Consider the following 18,602-nt stretch of genomic DNA (forward strand, 5'->3'; position numbering starts at 1 on the left):
TATTTGCCTCTTCACAATATTGGATTTTGCGGGTTTATACTTTGTGAGAGACTGGTGCCTATAATATGACTATAAAAGTCCTTTGGTAACAGGTCACCAGCTAAGTGAAGTTGGTAACTTAAAGCTAGAATATGGCTGGGTCTAGAAATAATATAAACTAAGTCTGGTCTTAATGAAATCTGTCTGGTCTGAAGACAATGTTATTAAAGGCACTGCACATTCCTAGTAGTAAGTGTTAAGATAGAATAATGATGTGAAAATAAATAAATAAATTCTTAAGCGCCAAGGGCATTTGTCACTCTTCTAATGATTTTTTTTTTAAATAAACGTTAACACACTTGACAGAAAATCACAGCCATAGTCTGACAATTGACTTACAATGTGACGTATTTTTCTTTTGTTTCAGATTGTACAAGCACACAACACTGATATTAAAGAGATGTAAGTACTATAATATACTATTATATTATATAAAAACATTAAAATCTTTACAAATATATTTTTCTCTCTCAAGACATGCGAGAGTGTTAGTAGGCGAATTATATAAGGTATTGTGTGCCAACAGGTGCTTTGATTGGTGACTAATTAATTCCTTAATTGTATGAAGATTTATAATTAATTTGTCATTTCAGATGGGACATCAAAACGCTCCTATTACAACTTCCAAGATTAAGAGCCGTTATAGATTTGACGAATACAAATCGCTACTATGATCCTCAGGTAATTTTCCTTTTAGTGGTATTTAAACTCTGGACGGATACACTTTTACATCTGTTTTTAAAAAAAATCGGTGGCGATACAAACTTTTTAGGTCTGGGCCTCAGATTTCTGTATCTGTTTCATGATAATTTATCAATCTAATAGGCAAGTAGATGATCAGCCTCCAGTGACACACGCCATCGACTTTTTGGTTTCCTGACGATGTTTTCCCTTACCTTTCGAGCGAATGTTAAATGCACACAGAAAGAAAGCCCATTGGTGCCCAACCGGTGATCGAACTTACGACCTCAGGGATGAGAGTCGCACGCTGAAGCCACCAGGCCAACAGTGCTGATATATTTTTTTTTTAATTAAAGGTCAGGATCAAGCCACAGTCCCGAAACTCCATGGCATAGAACTTTGTGCGTTTTTCGAATATTTTTCTTTATAGGGCATACATCATTGAGGCATAGGATAGACGCTTTGTTTCGCTTCTAATTAATGTTATATGCCGCTGCTTACCGAGTCCGCAATATATCGTGTACAATAGAAATGATTTTTGCCAACGTAATAAACTAAGCCAGACTTAGGAATAACGTAATAGTAAAATGTAAGCACATATTGTCTGGTAGTAATATTTAACGACAATTATGCACAGTTTTAATGGTTGTTTTATAGTCTTTTGTTTGTAGAGTCATTCGTTAATTTTTAATTTATTTTCTATTAGCCTCAGTTATTGAAATAGAAGTATCTTCAGTTGCTAGCGTGTGTAAGACAAATTCTCAGTGCAGATTTACGACTGAGGTTTTCTAAAGGATATAATTTTCTCTATGTGGAAGTAAATTTTAGTGTTAGATGTTTTAAAGTTCATGCCAATATGGCAAATATTTCTCACAACTTTGTATCGAACAGGGCTAGTTGGTTTGTATTGTGTATTTAAGATATTGGGGTTTCAATCCAAATCAGTAATTCTAATTAAATTAAAGATACATAAAAAGAGATGTTAGCTACAAAAATTCATCACGAATTTGATTAAAAATAACCACAAAATATTGTGTTTATTATAACCCTAAGTTCACTATGACATGTGTCTAATTATGACAGTTTAAGTGTCGTCATTTGTTTAAAAAAAACCAAAATATTTATTTTAAACCAAAAATTATGTAATAATGCCGTAAAACTCTGTGTTAGTCTTTCTAATCGCCAAGTGTTTTTATTACAAAACGTTGTAAGGAGCAAATACACCGTGCTCCTCATGAGATCTTGAAGCAATTTTTAATAATAAAAAATAAACTTAAATCAAGATTCGCATTGTTGCAGGAATTGAAGTCTGCGGGTGTTCTGCATAAGAAAATATTAATGCCAGGTCGCATAATTCCGCCCGAGGACAAAGTGACCGAGTATGTATAAAGCATAAAGTATTAATTCATATCTTATTTGTTTATCTAGTTAGTGCTTTTATTGAAATATTTTATAAGCATGTTCTATATATTCAATATGAAGCCTAAATATTGCTTCAAAAAATATATTATAATTAAGTTTTATTAGCAAAAACAAAAAATAAGTTTAAGGTATTTTAAATGTTTTTTTTTAAAGATTTACAATATTAATATTGTCTATCAGACGACGGTTACTTGAGTGATATTCATGTCCAGACAACAAGCGCCTCAGGGAAATCGCGACATTACGACAAAGTGCCGCGTAAATCAGAAACGGCGCAGCTATCTATCAAAGCAATTCAACATCTTTTTGCATTGGCATGTTTTAATTTGAAGCGTCGTTTTGGCGCCATTCGTAGGTCATGTTATAAATCTCAGCGGTTGCGTGGGCGGTGGGCTTCGAGATCGTACCATAGTGCAACATACGTTGGATTCAATTGAACCCGGTCACATCGGGTTTAAGACATCCGCCCACATTCGGAATTTGAATGGTATTTGTCGCCGCTCAGGTGTCTCTACAGATGTCTCCACTGTAACAAGAACAAACATTTCATTATTGATGCTTTAACTTCGATTAAGTCAACACATGAATTATATCCGCCATTGTGTATGTTAATGAATTATGGCGAACACGAGAGAGATATCATTTCTTTAACTAAGAGCGTTAACTTAAGATTATCTCGGTCATTTGTCTACTCTTTTGTTATATGCGCCACGTAGGCTGACTTGCCATAAATAACGATCGGCATTTCTCAGATAGTTCGGTCCTGTTATCGCACTCGAGACGCTCGCATCTGTTTGTCAGCTAAGGATAGACAAATGCGCCCCCCGTATGGCTACCATGAAACGAATGTTTGGTGACAGCTACGTTTTGTTTATTAATGGTCCCATAATGCATATTATTTACTGTAATATCGCTGATATAAATCGTTGAAACAAAAAGTTTTGAACGATTTAAAATACCTGTCCAAATACAGGAATAATGTTTGAAATTTTATGATTGGTTGTTGTATAATGGGACTGGTTTCTAGTTCTAACAGAAGGACTGCGATCATTTAGAAGCAAATAAAGGCATCACCGGACCTTCCCTGACCTTTCACTGTTCGAGACGAAATGATCAGACGCGCATCGGTAATGACGCTCGCGTGCCTTGCCAGCGCCTTCATTTATCACGGCCATATTTTTACTTGTTTTCCATGTCGACTGTCCACAATCGTGTCGTCATTACAAACCAGCCCGTGTACTTACAATCACCCCGACTATAAATTGTGACCACCGTTGAAGTAAGGATTGTCAGATTAATAGATTTTTATGGTTCGAGATGTAAAGGATTATACCGTGTCTTTCCGCCCCGTTATTTACATGTCACTAATGAATACTTATTACGTCGTTTTTTATCCAATTTACATACATTCGTGTTATATAGACGTATATACATGTTGAATCTGTTAAAATCGATTACTTCAATGTTTGCTTATGACATTCCGTATCAAATGCATATGCTAAATCCGTTTTGAAAGTTTTTTCATCAATCGGCTTTGTTTGTGTTTCTATTAACGCGTGCTTGAGATATCTGTTATGAGACAATTTGAATATTAAGTCATTTTGTATTTTTGGTGGTTCTCTCAGTTTGTCTACGGAAAAACCGAAATTTGTTCGACTTTGAACAGGATTGCTGTGACTAAAAGTTCTACAACCTTCTAACGATGTTAGCTTTGCTAGTTAATTTACAATGCTTTTAGAAGTGTTTTTTTCTCTATTCGATACTTGTAAATGTTATTGTTAATGGTTTTAATTCTTTGCAAATGTTTTTGACTTCTAAATTACTGTTAAGAATGAAACTTTGAATATTCAGAAAAGGTCACTAAGGATTTCGGCTACACCAAATAATCGTAACATTAATCGGGTAATTCAATTAAAGTTACATCGCGATGGCTTTGTTAATGTGAGTTTTAATTACATTTCCTGAATTTATCAGGTCTTTAAAGCGTTTGTGAGTCAGAAGTTGACATTAAATATTATCAGTACGAGCAAATTCAAATTAACTCGACTCTCTTCTATCGTTATGACCATTGCATATAGAAACAAATTGTCGGCTCTCTATAATTTCTGTTATGTTATTTCGTGCCCATTACTTGGTTATAGCGTTTCATTCATAGTAATAACTGATCTAAATATCGTCAGTATTACAGTTTCTATTATATTGCTATATAATCATTGGACCACACAAGTAATAATTGAGCCATTGGGCGAATAAGTATTATTATGACCTTTTCTGTGTTGTTCTTAGTTTTGTATAGTCGATTAAATTATGAAATGTTTAATGTATCAGTTCATGAATTAGGGTTATTATTTTTGATTGAATTCTCAATTGCTTAATATGTGGGATGTTTATCAAGTATAGAATAGGTAAAGTATTCATTTGTTAAATGTTATTTAGACTTTGTTACCTTAAACACATATATATGTCGCAGCCAACTAGCTTAATTAGCCGTTTTATCAACAGCTTAGCCTCTTAGTTTAACTTAAAAACCTAAAATAAAATAAAATCTTAAACAACTTAAGTAGAAATATTGTAAAACTAGCGACCCGCCCCGGCTTCGCACTGATGCAATGCTGATACTAAATACACTACAAAAAAATTGTGAACGTTTACGGGTATAAAATATATAGAGTATGTCACTCACTGAAAAAAAATAAAATGATTAAAATCGATCCAGTAGTTTTGATTTATTCATTACTGCCCGTGGCCCGCACGCGTTAAATTTGGATATTTTTTTATTTATTATGTAAACGGAAAAAATGTAATTATTTACGACATGACATTAGAAACCTCAAAAATAACAGTATTTCTACACTATTTAATGGATGTTATTATACATATAAACCTTCCTCTTCAATCTCTCTATCTATTAAAAAAAACCGCATCAAAATCCGTTGCGTAGTTTTAAAGATTTAAGCATACATTGGGATATAGGGACAGAGAAAGCGACTTTGTTTTATACTATGTAGTGATAGTGATATATCAATATTTTTATTAATGTAAGTAATTGGGTTGTACGAGTGAGACACCAATGAAATTAGGAGCTTCCATGGGAAACATTATTGACAGATAATAAACATATTTAATTTTTTATTTATAAGTCCTAAAACAACATGTAAATGTATGCTTAAAATATACAAGAAAACTGGAAATTTCAAACAGCAAAAAGCACAGGACTCACCACATAGGACTGTCTGTCGCGCCTAAAACTGTATATGTATATTGCTCCTTGGTTATACTTTCTCGAATATACCAAAACTTTCGCAAAAAATTAACACTTATTCATGCGCTTGAGTCAGAAGCCACAATCACCTTATGGGCAACGTCCATTAATTTTGGTTTATGTGTCATTGGCGCCGAGTTTGATTGATACCGCTAATTAATTAAATCTACATGTTTATTATGTGATGAAACATTTGCGGTCAATTCAATGACTTAATGCATTAAAATATTTTAATGGGTCGTGGTTTTGAATGTTACTCACTAAATGTTTGAAATGATAATTACGAGTTTTGGGTTTCATTGTTTTATTTATAAGTAATCTTACAGCTACACATATATTATAAAAGAAAACACGACAATATACAAAGCCAAAACAGATTACATTAATAAACAAAATATACGAAACAGAAAATATAAGTCAATTATGTAAATTAATAGATGAAAAAAGAAAACTGAAAAACTTAAATAAACGACAACTCAATTTTTTAAAGAAAAACTAAATACTGCTAAATAAAGTCAAGTCGCTTACAAAAACATTTCCTCGCATCCTCTTTGGTAAGGTGGAAAATGTCACCATCTTCATCTAAAAAAGTCAATATTATAATCGTGTAATGGTAGAGATTCATAGCCTTAAGTAAAGTGTAAAGGTAGAAAAATAATTATTTGAAAATAGCAACGAAAACCTGAAACCACCCTAGGAGTTCAGGCCTCTGATTCGAATTCTTCGCGAATATAAACCGGCTTGCCTTAAACCCAAAAAGTTGACGGCATATGTCAGATATCAGCTGATATGATCAGTCTCCTAGTCATGAAACAGATACAGAAATCTGAGGCTCAGACCTAAAAAGGTTGGAGTGCCACTGATTTAAAAAAAAATTACAACTTGTAACATATATATAGTATATACCGTTGATAAAGCAATACAAATGATGTGGTCAACTTGAATAAATAAATAAATGATTAAAAGAGTGTGCGCTTTAATGCGCAATTGTATCTGGTGAACGTTAGATGTAAAACAACAATAAATGAAAACCAAGCCTTAATCAATGTAAATGTTAGTTGCGGTTTTATGCGTTTTATTATCAATGTTATAGTAAGCGGCGTATTTTGTTTCCTATTATGGTATTATAGACAATTTATTCTCAGAAATTATTGATATGATTTACTACACGTGACGAGATACTTCTGTGGCGATGAAATATCAAAATGAATAATAATAGCGATCTTTTATGGATCTAAATTTGTAATTTTTTTATCGTTATATATTTAACAATAACCACGAACGTTTAATTCCAATGACTCTGCGACCCAAAATGTGTCTTGGAGAAGCGTCCATTTCTTCCTATCCTCAGTTGCTGGCTTTTAGCTCCTGCAGGTCTTCCTGGAATAAACAAATTTGCGCTTCGGTGCAGATACGGTGTTCAAATACGCAACCGTGTAGTGAGGCTTTTGTTTGGTAATTATAATAATAGCCTTTATTTCAGATAGGTAATACACTACACTACTACTACTTTTACATTAAAACCCTTTCCTATTTCAATCTTCCTTTAGGTATCTGTGTGCCCTTTTTTGGCAAAGGCCTCTTCCAAATCCCGCCATTCCTCTCTGCATTGTGCTACTCACTGCCATGTATTACCTACTTTTTCTTATTTTAGGTTATGTTTTGTAAACTAGGATTTACATTTTATAAAAAATTGTATTAAAAATAGTTGATGTGAGAAACATGAAACAAAGCATATTCAAAACCAAAAACGTAAAAATTTGATAGCTGTTTTGTTACACATAACTGTATCTTGAATTGTAAAACTATAGCTTCAAAATATAAACAGCTAATAACCGTCGGTTGTTAGCTGCTCCCCGCCCCATACTTCGCACGCCATAAACATCACTTGGAAATACTAAATTACACACCATACAGAACATTAAAACGCCAATGCATTTTGAATCGTAAAAACTGTGATGATCCTTCGAGTTAATATCTTCATACAGACTTTTAATGATTATCTCTACACATTTGTGGAGGATGTCGCTTACACTTTTCACGTTTTAACCTTTGACTTTTGACAATTAGAATGCAGTAGATCGCATGGGAACCTATCCTTATCGCTGGTTGTATCGAAATGTCACCCATTATCTCAGTTCTCTTGTGTAGGATACGTGTACTTTCGTACTATGATTGATGTTGGAGTTTCTCTGGACCACAGCTTGCTTTACATTGAACTAATTTAACTATTTTGTTACATTATCGTGAGATGATTGTTAATTAGTCACAATTTATTTATTTATTTAAAAGTTCTAAAATATGTAAAACATAAACATAACACAAATATACATAAAAAAATAGAAACTTAAACATCATTAAAAGCGTGATACAAACATTTACGGTCAGTAGGAAGACTGTAGTAAAATATATCAATACTTTCATTAATGTTACTAATTAAGTTGTAAGAGTGAGACATCAATGAAATTAGAAGCTATCATGTGAAATATTTTTGCCATTTTCACAGATAATAAACATATTAAAATATTTATTTATAAGTCCTAAAACAACATGTATGCTTAAACTTTTCAAACAGCAAACTAAATATAAACTTAAACCTCTTAAGAACGTGATAAACAAAGTTATAGCAAGTTGGAAGATTGTTGTAGAATTATCAATACTTTCATTAATGTTAGTAATTATGTTGTAAAAGCGGGATAGCCTATTCACTCGAGCATTAAAAGTAGCTGATAAGTGAGCCGTAGGTACGTAAGAAGACTTTGCTATGGAGTCACGGAGTTTTAGGGTATCTAACTAGAAATAGTCCGAACGAGCTTCGTACGTTCGCAATTAAGACTGGAATCGAATAAACAAGATCTTGTGAAAAATGTTGTTTGATACACCTGTAGTGCTAAAGAAGAAATTGATAAGTAATAGTATTGAATAAATTAGCAACACGATATCCGATAAGAATCAATAAGTCATGCTATGCAGGCTGAATCCGTACTGCGTCTGGCAAATCTTTAACAGTCGTAATAATTGCAGCGATGCCTGTACATAAATTTTCAAGTAACGCCACACACTGGCACGCCGGTGTCGCATGAAAAATATCCGGATTATAACTCGGGAGCGATCTAGGGAACAGATAACGCCGCTAGATATAAATTATCGTACAAACGTAAGTCCCAACTGATGTTAAATAAGAAACGTGTAATTCACTTTGCCCCATTCTGCCCAGCCGAGTAATAAAATACACAATTCTGACAGTTTTTTAAATAATGACGTCCGAGCTGACCAGGAAATGCTTAGAAAGTTTAATAAAAAGTTCAGTTAAACTCGTCCAATCTTCGAGTCGATCTAACAAGAACTTAATAATATCTGTACAATCCATACTTCATAACTCTTACGACTAAACTCGTTAAAAGTTGGAGGATCTTTTTCGATGAATTTCGTGACAAAAACTAATTCCTTTCGGTCATAAAATTCTCATTAATGGAAACCAATCTAATGTGTCTAAAGGTTAATAGTATCGCAATTAGGATAAAGCGGTATAATCTTAATATAAGGATCGAATAGGAAAGTATTTTTATATCGGATTATCTTTCGTGGTAGACTAAATTCCTTGAAGAAATCAATAAAACAGATTGTAATGAATACTCTACAGTTGTTTATACCTATATGTATATTATTCCACAGTTTATACATATGTTAATATATTTTCTCACTTACTTTTACTTACTTAAGTTATTGTTAGATATATATATAAATCTCTTAAATAATTGTGCCTACGTTATATTATACATATTCAAAATTGTTTATTTTAACTATTTATACAATATAATAAATATATAAACATTTTATCGTATATCTTTGCGTTCTTCGTATGTATTTGTTTTTATTTATTTATTTCGTATTCTTACAGCTAACAAGAAAAATATATATGTAGACTAAATTCCTTAAAGAAATTAATTAAACACAGATTGTAATTAATACTCAACAGAGGTCGGTCATCGACATCCGTCCTTTAAAACTAAATATTAGTAAATTATCAGTTCTAAAACCTTGTAGATATTTTGTGAATAAATCAAAACGTGACTTTACGCGTAATTAAATTGTTTACTCTTTGGCGCCACACGTAGTTTCATAATTTTGTCTTATTGGATGAAGATTGAATTCTTAAGAATTGTTTGGTGATGACGTGTTTTATTATACCAAATATTCACATAATTTACGTACAGTATTTTCCCCTTCAACATAATTGCTTTTAATTAACGTTTCTCGCAAAAAAGAGCTTTATAACTTGCTAAAAGCTTCGTCTTTGTGCAATCGTTTGAATTCAAAATGTGATTCAACTTAGTATTTGATTCGTGTAAATGAGTTCCAAGAGGGTTTGCGATTTCTACATCACAATATACAATCAGTTTATCAAGTTATGCTAAATTTTCTAAATGACAGTGTTAGGTCGTCTCCCCTAACTAAATTCTCTTGTCATCGGCGCCACGGTTCGGCAAATATGAAACGTTGTAAACAAACATATATCATAAATGCACCTGAAACAATCGTTTTTGGGACGCCCACTGTTCGTGCGGTTTTAGGTGTAAAAAATCGATTATATTATGGCGACACGCTGCGATCTATACATAATAATTCATTCCGAGACGGGACACCGTGGCTCCTAGAATTTTTGTAAATTAAATAAAATACCGAAATGACGTTGTTACGTATCATTTTACATTCGTTTTATTCGTGTTTCACTGTATGAATTATGTGTCGGAATGCTATTATAACAGCTAAGTTCTTTGTTGATTATGCTTATCTAAATACGCTTCGTGTTTCGCGATGTGTGTATGGCATTCCGACAGGTTTAAGTAAACTGTCCTTCGTAACATGGTGAAAACTTTTGAATTCTTTCCAGATTCATGGACACGGTGGACGAGTTTCTGGAAAAGGATGACGGTGAGAAATTATATTTGTACAGTTCTTTAGCTAATATTATTTGCTATGGACGAACCTTCTGTATTTATATTTGGTTCTTTGTTTTGTGTTGTTTATTTTGCGAGTGTATGAATGTTAATTCTTTAAGTCAATTGACCTTTAACTTTCCGACTACCAGAACCAACATTGGGTTCCGCGAGCCTCTTCACAGGACGTGTTCTGCTTTAGAATCTGTCAATAATATCGACCATTTTTAGCACTCCTCTACTGCTTCATTTAAAAATAATTTAAAACAACTTTTAATGTCCTAATCCTTGTACATTTATTCTAAATTATAGCTACTAGTATGTTTGTCGTTCTCCGGATTTATACATTTTCTGCTGTCAGGCTATGTTTTGCTTTGCTCTGTATTATATTTTTTATTAGTGAAACTTTTTGTGGATACATCCAATGTGTTTATTGTATGTTTAATTTAAACAGGTTGAGTACACTCGCGTGGTCATACGCTGTTTCTATAATGAACTCGAAGTAGGTTTTGTAAACTTTGATGTAGGCTCGATTCATGCGTGGGATGTCATAGCAAGGTGTTAATGCATGCCCATTGCCTAATTGTATTACAAGACCACCATAAAGAGTGTCATTACTCCGCTCTTTTATGTCACTAATCGGTATTCTATTGTCGGCGCCCAAATAGAAACTTTCAAAGATTTACGGAACTATTTGACTATCTGATTTGCGTGTTCGATTGAACCGCCCAAGCATTTCTTTTCAATGATCACTTCAATTAAAGCCTGTTCCAAATTAAATGAGATGCAACGTTAAATACGTAATGAGTCGCTGTGGTCACACCTCTATTCATAGGCGACGTAAGGCGTACGAGGGGTCCACACCGATTGGTTTATTAAAAAGTTATAGCAATCAAAACTAGTAGATTCGGTGCGCACGTCTGACTTTATCGGCAGCTACATATTTAATTAAAGTGACACAAATCGTGGTTATCGACAAACTTCTCACGGTCCCGAACTTAATTCTCTATGTTCATTAGGTTCTAATTATAGACACTTGTTTGTCGTGATGGCCAAAACTAGCTTTTATTAGATTACGTGGGTAGTTTCAATTAATTGTAGCTGTCGGCGTCTTCATTGGTGACTGGTTATCGGTGTCGCTAAGTAGATTGATATTTGTTTGTATGTAATTAATGTCAGATGTGTACGTCATGAAATATATTTGCAAGCAAAGGCTGGTATTATTGTGGATTGGCAGAACAGAATAATATAAATAAAAATAAATAGCAAAATATGTTGCTAGCGCAAACCTCTCAGGCAACAGCTCGGCAACGCACTCGCGAATCCTCTGGCATTGAAAGTGTCCATGGATATGACTTAACATCACGTGAGCCTTCCGCTATTTGCCTTGCTTCTTCTAGTTCTATAAAAGACATATTAATAAAAAAGATGCACAATTTACAGGCCAATGTAGGGTTGCACTGCATTATTCCTCGTCCCGTTTGCCCCATCTTTTATTTAAAAAAAGAACAGCAGGATCGATTCGAGTAGTTTTTTTAATGTTCCTTGAACTCTAGAAGGTTTATATGGAGAGGAAAATTGCACCAAAAAACTGAATTTTCTGTAATTTCACAAATTAAGTAATAAGACAAAAGTCGTAAAGGACTTTAGGCATTAGCGAACTTAAACACGCAAAATACTTGCCGTCAGTGTATAATTGTGGGTGGGCCTTCATATTCCAAATTCAAAATTTGAACTTTCGAATACCTTATATCATGTTACCGAATTCTCGTAATGCGAATGTAATAAAATAAATGAATTATTTAAGTTCTAAAAATATTTGACGCCGCCGGCGCAAGTTGTCACGCATTGCATTGATAAATGATCTATGATACCGTTATGGACAGATGACTTGCTACTTAATGCTGTGAATAATAAATCAATATTATTAAGAATTTAGTTGAAAAAAAATTGCCTAGTAGGTTAGAACGAGATTTTTTTCAAATTATTGTAAATTATGTCTAACTAAAAATGTGTCGTATTTTTACAACAACCTCCTTCGTTATGAAGTCGGTTAGTATCGAGTTAAAAAAAACCTTTTAATTTTAGTTGTAAATATAATAGATTTTTTTTTAAATTTTGTACTATTATACTAGTAAAATTATTAGTTTAAAATTACTTACAAAAAGTTATAAGTATTGAAATTATGGTTTTAGTTGAGGTAAAATATTTAAGCTTTCAAAGTAATTGTATGTATTAAAACTTTCGATTACACAAAAGTATGTAGATCGTAAAAATACGAAGCGATAAAACTTGTATTGCAACGGTTATCTATCTAAATACCTAATCAGTCACCATCTAAACCTCCCACGCGTGGCGCCAAGTGGAGTGAAGCAACTGGGCTCTCATTCTCTAACACGCGATATTTATATCACACTGTGATAAATACGAAGCGTTACAAACATAACAGACATCGTGACATTCAAAAAAGTTAAGGAAATGGGCCGGTCACTTTGCCCGCGTTTGTGATGACAGATGCGTCAAAAAGACCCAGTAGAATGGTCCAGTGGGATAGAAAATGAGAGGTCCCTGGAATAATGGGATAAGAGGGATAGCGTTGAGGGATTGGACGTGAGGATGAGAGACAAGTGGGTTGGAGGAGTCTACTACGTCGGAAGTCGTGTACTGATGTTAAACATAATGACATGGACTCAATGTAATCCTGATCATACAGTACTTGTTTTTATATAGAAGTTAACGGCTCATATTGTGAAGGTAAAGTACTGTGGATAAGCGCAAAGTATGACTTTCCTATGTAAAATCTGATAGGTTTTTGACAAATGTCAAGCCATAAAAATAGTGTAGTGTGTAGCACAGAAAGGTGATTATGTTTATTGCTAAAGACAAACAGTCGAATACGATACGATGCAAAGATTAAGGGTTTTAACGCCACTTCTCAATGTCATTCGCTTGACATATCTGCTCACTGTGTAATAATAATAACATTTTATTTAAAATACTAAACAGGAGAAAAAATAAAACAAAAGGACAATAAATGCGCGGTCTTACTGCTAAAAGCATCTTCCAGACAAACCAGACGTAAAAAATAAAATAGTAGTCTTATGGCATTACGAGAATAAACCCCAAGTTTCTCCAAATTATTTTCAAATTAATCGATAATAGCTCGCATTAATTAACGAAACTCTGTTTTTATTAGTAATTCGATTTTTTATTTGTTTGCGATTAATCAACGCTTTCATTTGCATAATTAAATTTTAATGTAATTAATATGTTTAAGTCAATTTAGATAACAATAGGTTCACTTAAGCCGTATCCAATGTAAACTAACTCAGCGAGGCTACCACGAAACTTCTAGTAGCGATACTTCGACACTACTAGAAGTTTCGTATGAGCAGTGTTGGCCTAGTGGCTTCAACGTGCTACTCTCATACCTGAGGTCGTAGGTTCGATCCCCGGCTGTGCACCAATGGACTTTCTTTCTAAGTGCGCATTTAAGATTTGCTCGAACGGTGAAGGAAAACATCGTGAGGAGGCTTGCCTTATACCCAAAAAGTCGACGGGGTGTGTCCGGCACAGGAGGCCATTATACCTATTCGGTTGACAAATGATCATTAAACAGATATAGAAATCTGAGGCCCAGACCTAAAAAGGTTGTAGTGCCACTGATATATTTACGAGTATAGGACTAAAAAATAAAGACCTCCTCCAAAGATATTGTATGTTTTTATTACATTCTATGAACTCAATTAACGCTTCAATTAAATCAAACAAATGATAATTGCCGGCACGACAAAGCCATTAAGTCGTTAACAAAATGCTTGGCAAGAAACTTTGACATTAATACTTTCGGCAGATCTTAATTGTCAATGATAATTCATGTTCACGATAATCTTTGCGTGTCTTCATGTAGGCATGTATAAAATATACTCTTGTCTATTTTATTATTCACTTACAACACGAAAAGGGAGTTTAACGTGAATGAACTAATTTGGTTGAAATCTTATACGTTATAATGCGTAGAAGCCGCGCACAAATGATTTAAAGAAGTCTATTGAGTATAGGAGCGTTCAAGTATTACGTCACGCAATTTTTGGAAATTATTGACACCAAACCCCCCCCCCCCCATGTAACGCGCCGTAACGTTTTTCTCTAGCCAATAGTAAAACGTTTCGTGACCACCCAGTGACTCTTTATATACCTAAAAGTTACCATTATGTGGTGTAAAGTACTGGAAAGTTGAAAATAATATTAACAATATCGCGTAATTCAATCCCCGCCCCGCATCGTAACGTTTTACAAATAGACACCCCCCCCCCAAATTCGTCACGTAATACTTGAATGAGTAATAATTAATACATTTTTTGTAATGAGTAATAAAGTTCTTTAAAAATTATTTACTTAATTATATGACCTAACGTTTGGAACACGTTTGTTTATGTCACTGATGATGGAGCTCTATTGTTAAAATAATAATAACTCGCGAGCCCTCTGGCAATGAGTGTCCATGGGCGGTGGTATCACTTAATATCAGGCCTCTTCAAACTCAAACTCAAAATATCTTTATTCATGTAGAACAATTACACTTATGAATTGTCAAGTTAAATTAATTGTAAATTTACATTTAGTACCAGTTCGCAAATCAAGGGCGTAGAGCGGGTAAGAAGAACTTGCCGAACTTCTTGCCTGTTTGGTGGATGTTCTATACAAAAAAAAGCCACTTTAATTCCATACTGTTAAAAATTACATACCAAATGATGCTGGTTTTGTTATTATAGTATTAGTGTACGTTAGTTATTGTTATTTCCATTACTTCATGTTCTGCAGGACTCCTTTTGGGTAAAGACCTCCTTCTGAACTTTCCATTTGGATCTGTTTTTAGCTTCTTCTATTCATTTCTTCTCAGAAACCTTAGTGTGTCGTCTTTTCTCTCGGCCTACAACCTCTGTCTTCTTTGCCGATGAGTAGGGATGCCTACAAATTCAAAATTAATGACGTGGAATAAGTGATATATGTATCTTATGTTCCGTAATAAATATATTTTATTTTATTTTTTATTTTTTGAATCTTGACCATACTCGCAAGTAAATCTTGCTAAGTGTAATGTCTCCTACGGCTCATGGCATTTAGGTTTAAAGACATTTATTCCCATAACAGACAATAGTACTTTACTTCAGAACTTCTATACTAAAGATATAATTTATCACGTCGTGGGTCATTGAAGAGCTTTAACGTAGATAACTGGGATCACTCAAGAGACGGTCTTTTAGTCTTAATTAAAATATTTCCCGGCTATCTGCATTATATTTTGTAGAAGTCTATTATACATTTTGGGTCTAAGACTTGCTTTCCTCACTTTGTGGACGAGGATCGCACGCTTGGATACTAGAGAACATGACAAAATAAATATTATTACGATAAAATATATTGTATTTCACACAATACTTGAATTTGACTCCGACGTCTTTGAGACATCAAAGGTCTTCCCGAGGAAGTATCAAACCGCGGGCCCCGGGTTCCGACCGCCACCCTAAGCATGACTTGTGGTAGGGGTAAGGGGTGCGAGTCAACGACCCCGAGATGCAGTTTCAAGTAAACAACGTGACTTTTGTGATTAATTGTGTATTTGGGAAAAACAACAGTTGTACCTTCAAGAATATTCCATTAGTTTTAATAAGCAGAGCGGGAAATGCTTTTCAAAACCAAAAACACTACAAAAATGTACAGTAAAAAATTACGATTTTTTTATTTATTGCTTTTATTCATTAAAACTCTATTTTGTTGCAATTTAGCTTAAACCAATATTTTTTAAACAAGTTTACAAAACCGTTTATATTACCATTAATTTGACGTGTATTTTAAAAAATACTGTAATAATAATAAAAGACTTTTATTTCAAAGACATTTAAATACCCTTGGCAATGGCCATTTCTGTCAGCCATTTCTCTCTGCACTGTGCCACTATCTGCATATGTACCAACCACCATATGTGCTGTTTTCTTAATCTAGTCTATCCACCTTCTAAATTTTCTTCCTCATTCGCATTTATTGTACACAACTTGCGCACCAGTTTAATACTTTCTTGTTCATGTGCAAAAAAATAATTTTATTACTGTAAGTTGTTGGTAAATACGGAATTTAAATTCCAGAAGGCATTTGAAGAGAACAAACTTATCTCTATTCTTACGATTATTACTTGAATTTATCAATAAACGCGTGTTCATATAGTTTTCTTCTATAAGCCTAGCATAGGTTCACTACTGCAATCATTTTACCTCCCACACACACAGGTTAATACTGTCTTAAATAAATGTGAAAGCTAAGTAAATGTTTTTCTCTTACAGTATCGTTAGTCGGAGTCCATTGCACACATGGTTTGAATCGCACAGGCTATATGGTGTGCAGATACCTTCGGGATCGTCTCCGGGTACCGGCTTCTCTTGCTATTGAGAGTAAGTACTATACGTTATAGCCACGATAACAAATTAATAATAAAAGTTAGCTAAAAGATGTGAGAATTTGTTTGGCTGCTAGGCTGCTAACTTACATGCTAAATATATAGTAAATGTGGCTAAACTAATATAATACTTCTCCTTTCCTCCCTATCTATCTATTTACAGCTTCTCCTCGAAAAAAGCCTAAATTTATACAATCTTGACATTCTCTAGTGGTTCGAATCCACGTTGGACCTGCTACCTTTTTTGTATCGTCCTCCCATCTTCTTATCAGCCTGCCTCTCTTTCTTTTCCCACGGAGGTACCGTTTCGATTCTCTTCCAGTTTTGCTTCTTTTCTCTCATATTATCCGTCCATCTCAACTTTAGTTTTCAGTATATAGTGTATGCGTCTTTAAATTTGAATATATTTTTTTTTATACTTATAGAAAAAAAAAATGCATCCCAAGATAGCTATAAAAATTGTTATACGATATGTTGTGGCGATAAAAAGTATATCTTTATATTTATTGTTTCAACAGAATTCGAAAAGGCACGTGGTTATAAAATAGAAAGAGAGAATTACATCGCAGATCTTCTTGGCAAAACACCGCCCCCACCCGATGTAGGGCCAAAAACTGACATAAAACCATTGGTTAATGAAAAACCATGGAGGCCATACAGGGATCATACAATAGAAGAGGTTAAACCTAAGCGGGATATAAGAAAACGTCACATTTCTAGTGAAAGAGATAATGAGAGGAAAATCAGAGATAGATCGAGAGAAGATAAAAGACAAATTACATATAGATCTCCTCTTGCATATGAAGAAGAAGCGGATGGTCACATCATGCGGTACGGGAAACGGAGACCAGATGGAAGCAAAAACAGACATAAGAGGAAGAGAAAAAGCAGTAGTGATGATTTTGATTTCAGATATGACTATTAGTAGGTACTCTTAATACGACAATGACGTAATAAGGACGAGAAGATAAATTTAATGGTAAATATACATAAATGTTGGGCAGGATATTCAAGCTCCGACACTACGTACACGATGGACAGTTTAAAAAAATGTGTTCTCAAAACTTTAATTAAAAATGTTAAAAAAGGTTTTTTCATCAACTCAAAATGGTTGTGTAGAACACAAAATGGTTTATCTAAGGCAGTGCTTCCAAACCTATTTGTGCCATGCCTAGTATATAAAGGTACCTTTCTAAGATTCTTATGCCCCAAACACATAATTTTTATATAAAAAAATTGAATTGTTCACTTACGAAAGTTAAACGATAGGTTTTAGGAAGAAATTCTAGGAAATTGTTAACTAAATACAGTAAGCACATTTTTAAAACATATTATGTAAAACCGAAATTCAAATCCCAAATAATTTTGATGAACTTTGGATTAGCCCCCTTAACAATCAAATTTCCCCCGTGTGGGGTGTGGTCCCGACGTTGGGAAACACTGATCTAAGGTGTCATTTTCGGAGACCTAGAATACTTTGGGTCGGTACGCAAGAGTTAGTTTATAGTACTATCTAAATTGGGCGTTCATACTGTTGATAGTACATACGTAGTCGCCGATTTTATTTCATTAAACACGCTAGTTAGGTTAGCTAATATAACACTTATAATTAGATAAGGTGTTAAATTATATACATTTAAGTTACGAGTTTTTCGTTGTTGTGTCAAATTAAATTCGTATTTTTTCTCGTCGAAATAGACTAAAAAGCAACTCTGAATATCCTGCCCTTTACATGAATATCAGTAGCAATAATAATTTAAATGTCTCATTTGGACCACATTTATTAGCTTTATTTCGCGGTTTT

The 18,602-nt window shown here is 33.8% G+C and overlaps 1 protein-coding gene across 1 annotated transcript in view; it reads left to right on the forward strand.

Annotated features, from left to right (window-relative positions):
* The window catches only part of LOC125052505 (RNA/RNP complex-1-interacting phosphatase homolog), a 50,443-nt gene extending 32,377 nt beyond the window's left edge, over positions 1-18,066 (forward strand). The window contains exons 3-8 of the mRNA XM_047653397.1: positions 407-441; positions 633-720; positions 2,020-2,099; positions 10,299-10,339; positions 16,686-16,793; positions 17,317-18,066. Coding sequence (XP_047509353.1) covers positions 407-441; positions 633-720; positions 2,020-2,099; positions 10,299-10,339; positions 16,686-16,793; positions 17,317-17,723 — 759 coding nt within the window. The 3' untranslated portion in view covers positions 17,724-18,066. The remainder of the gene's footprint in view (positions 1-406; positions 442-632; positions 721-2,019; positions 2,100-10,298; positions 10,340-16,685; positions 16,794-17,316) is intronic.
* The last annotated feature ends 536 nt before the right edge of the window (positions 18,067-18,602 follow it).

This window comes from Pieris napi, chromosome 9 (genome assembly GCF_905475465.1).
Source record: "Pieris napi chromosome 9, ilPieNapi1.2, whole genome shotgun sequence".
Classification (NCBI taxonomy): Eukaryota; Metazoa; Arthropoda; class Insecta; order Lepidoptera; family Pieridae; genus Pieris; species Pieris napi.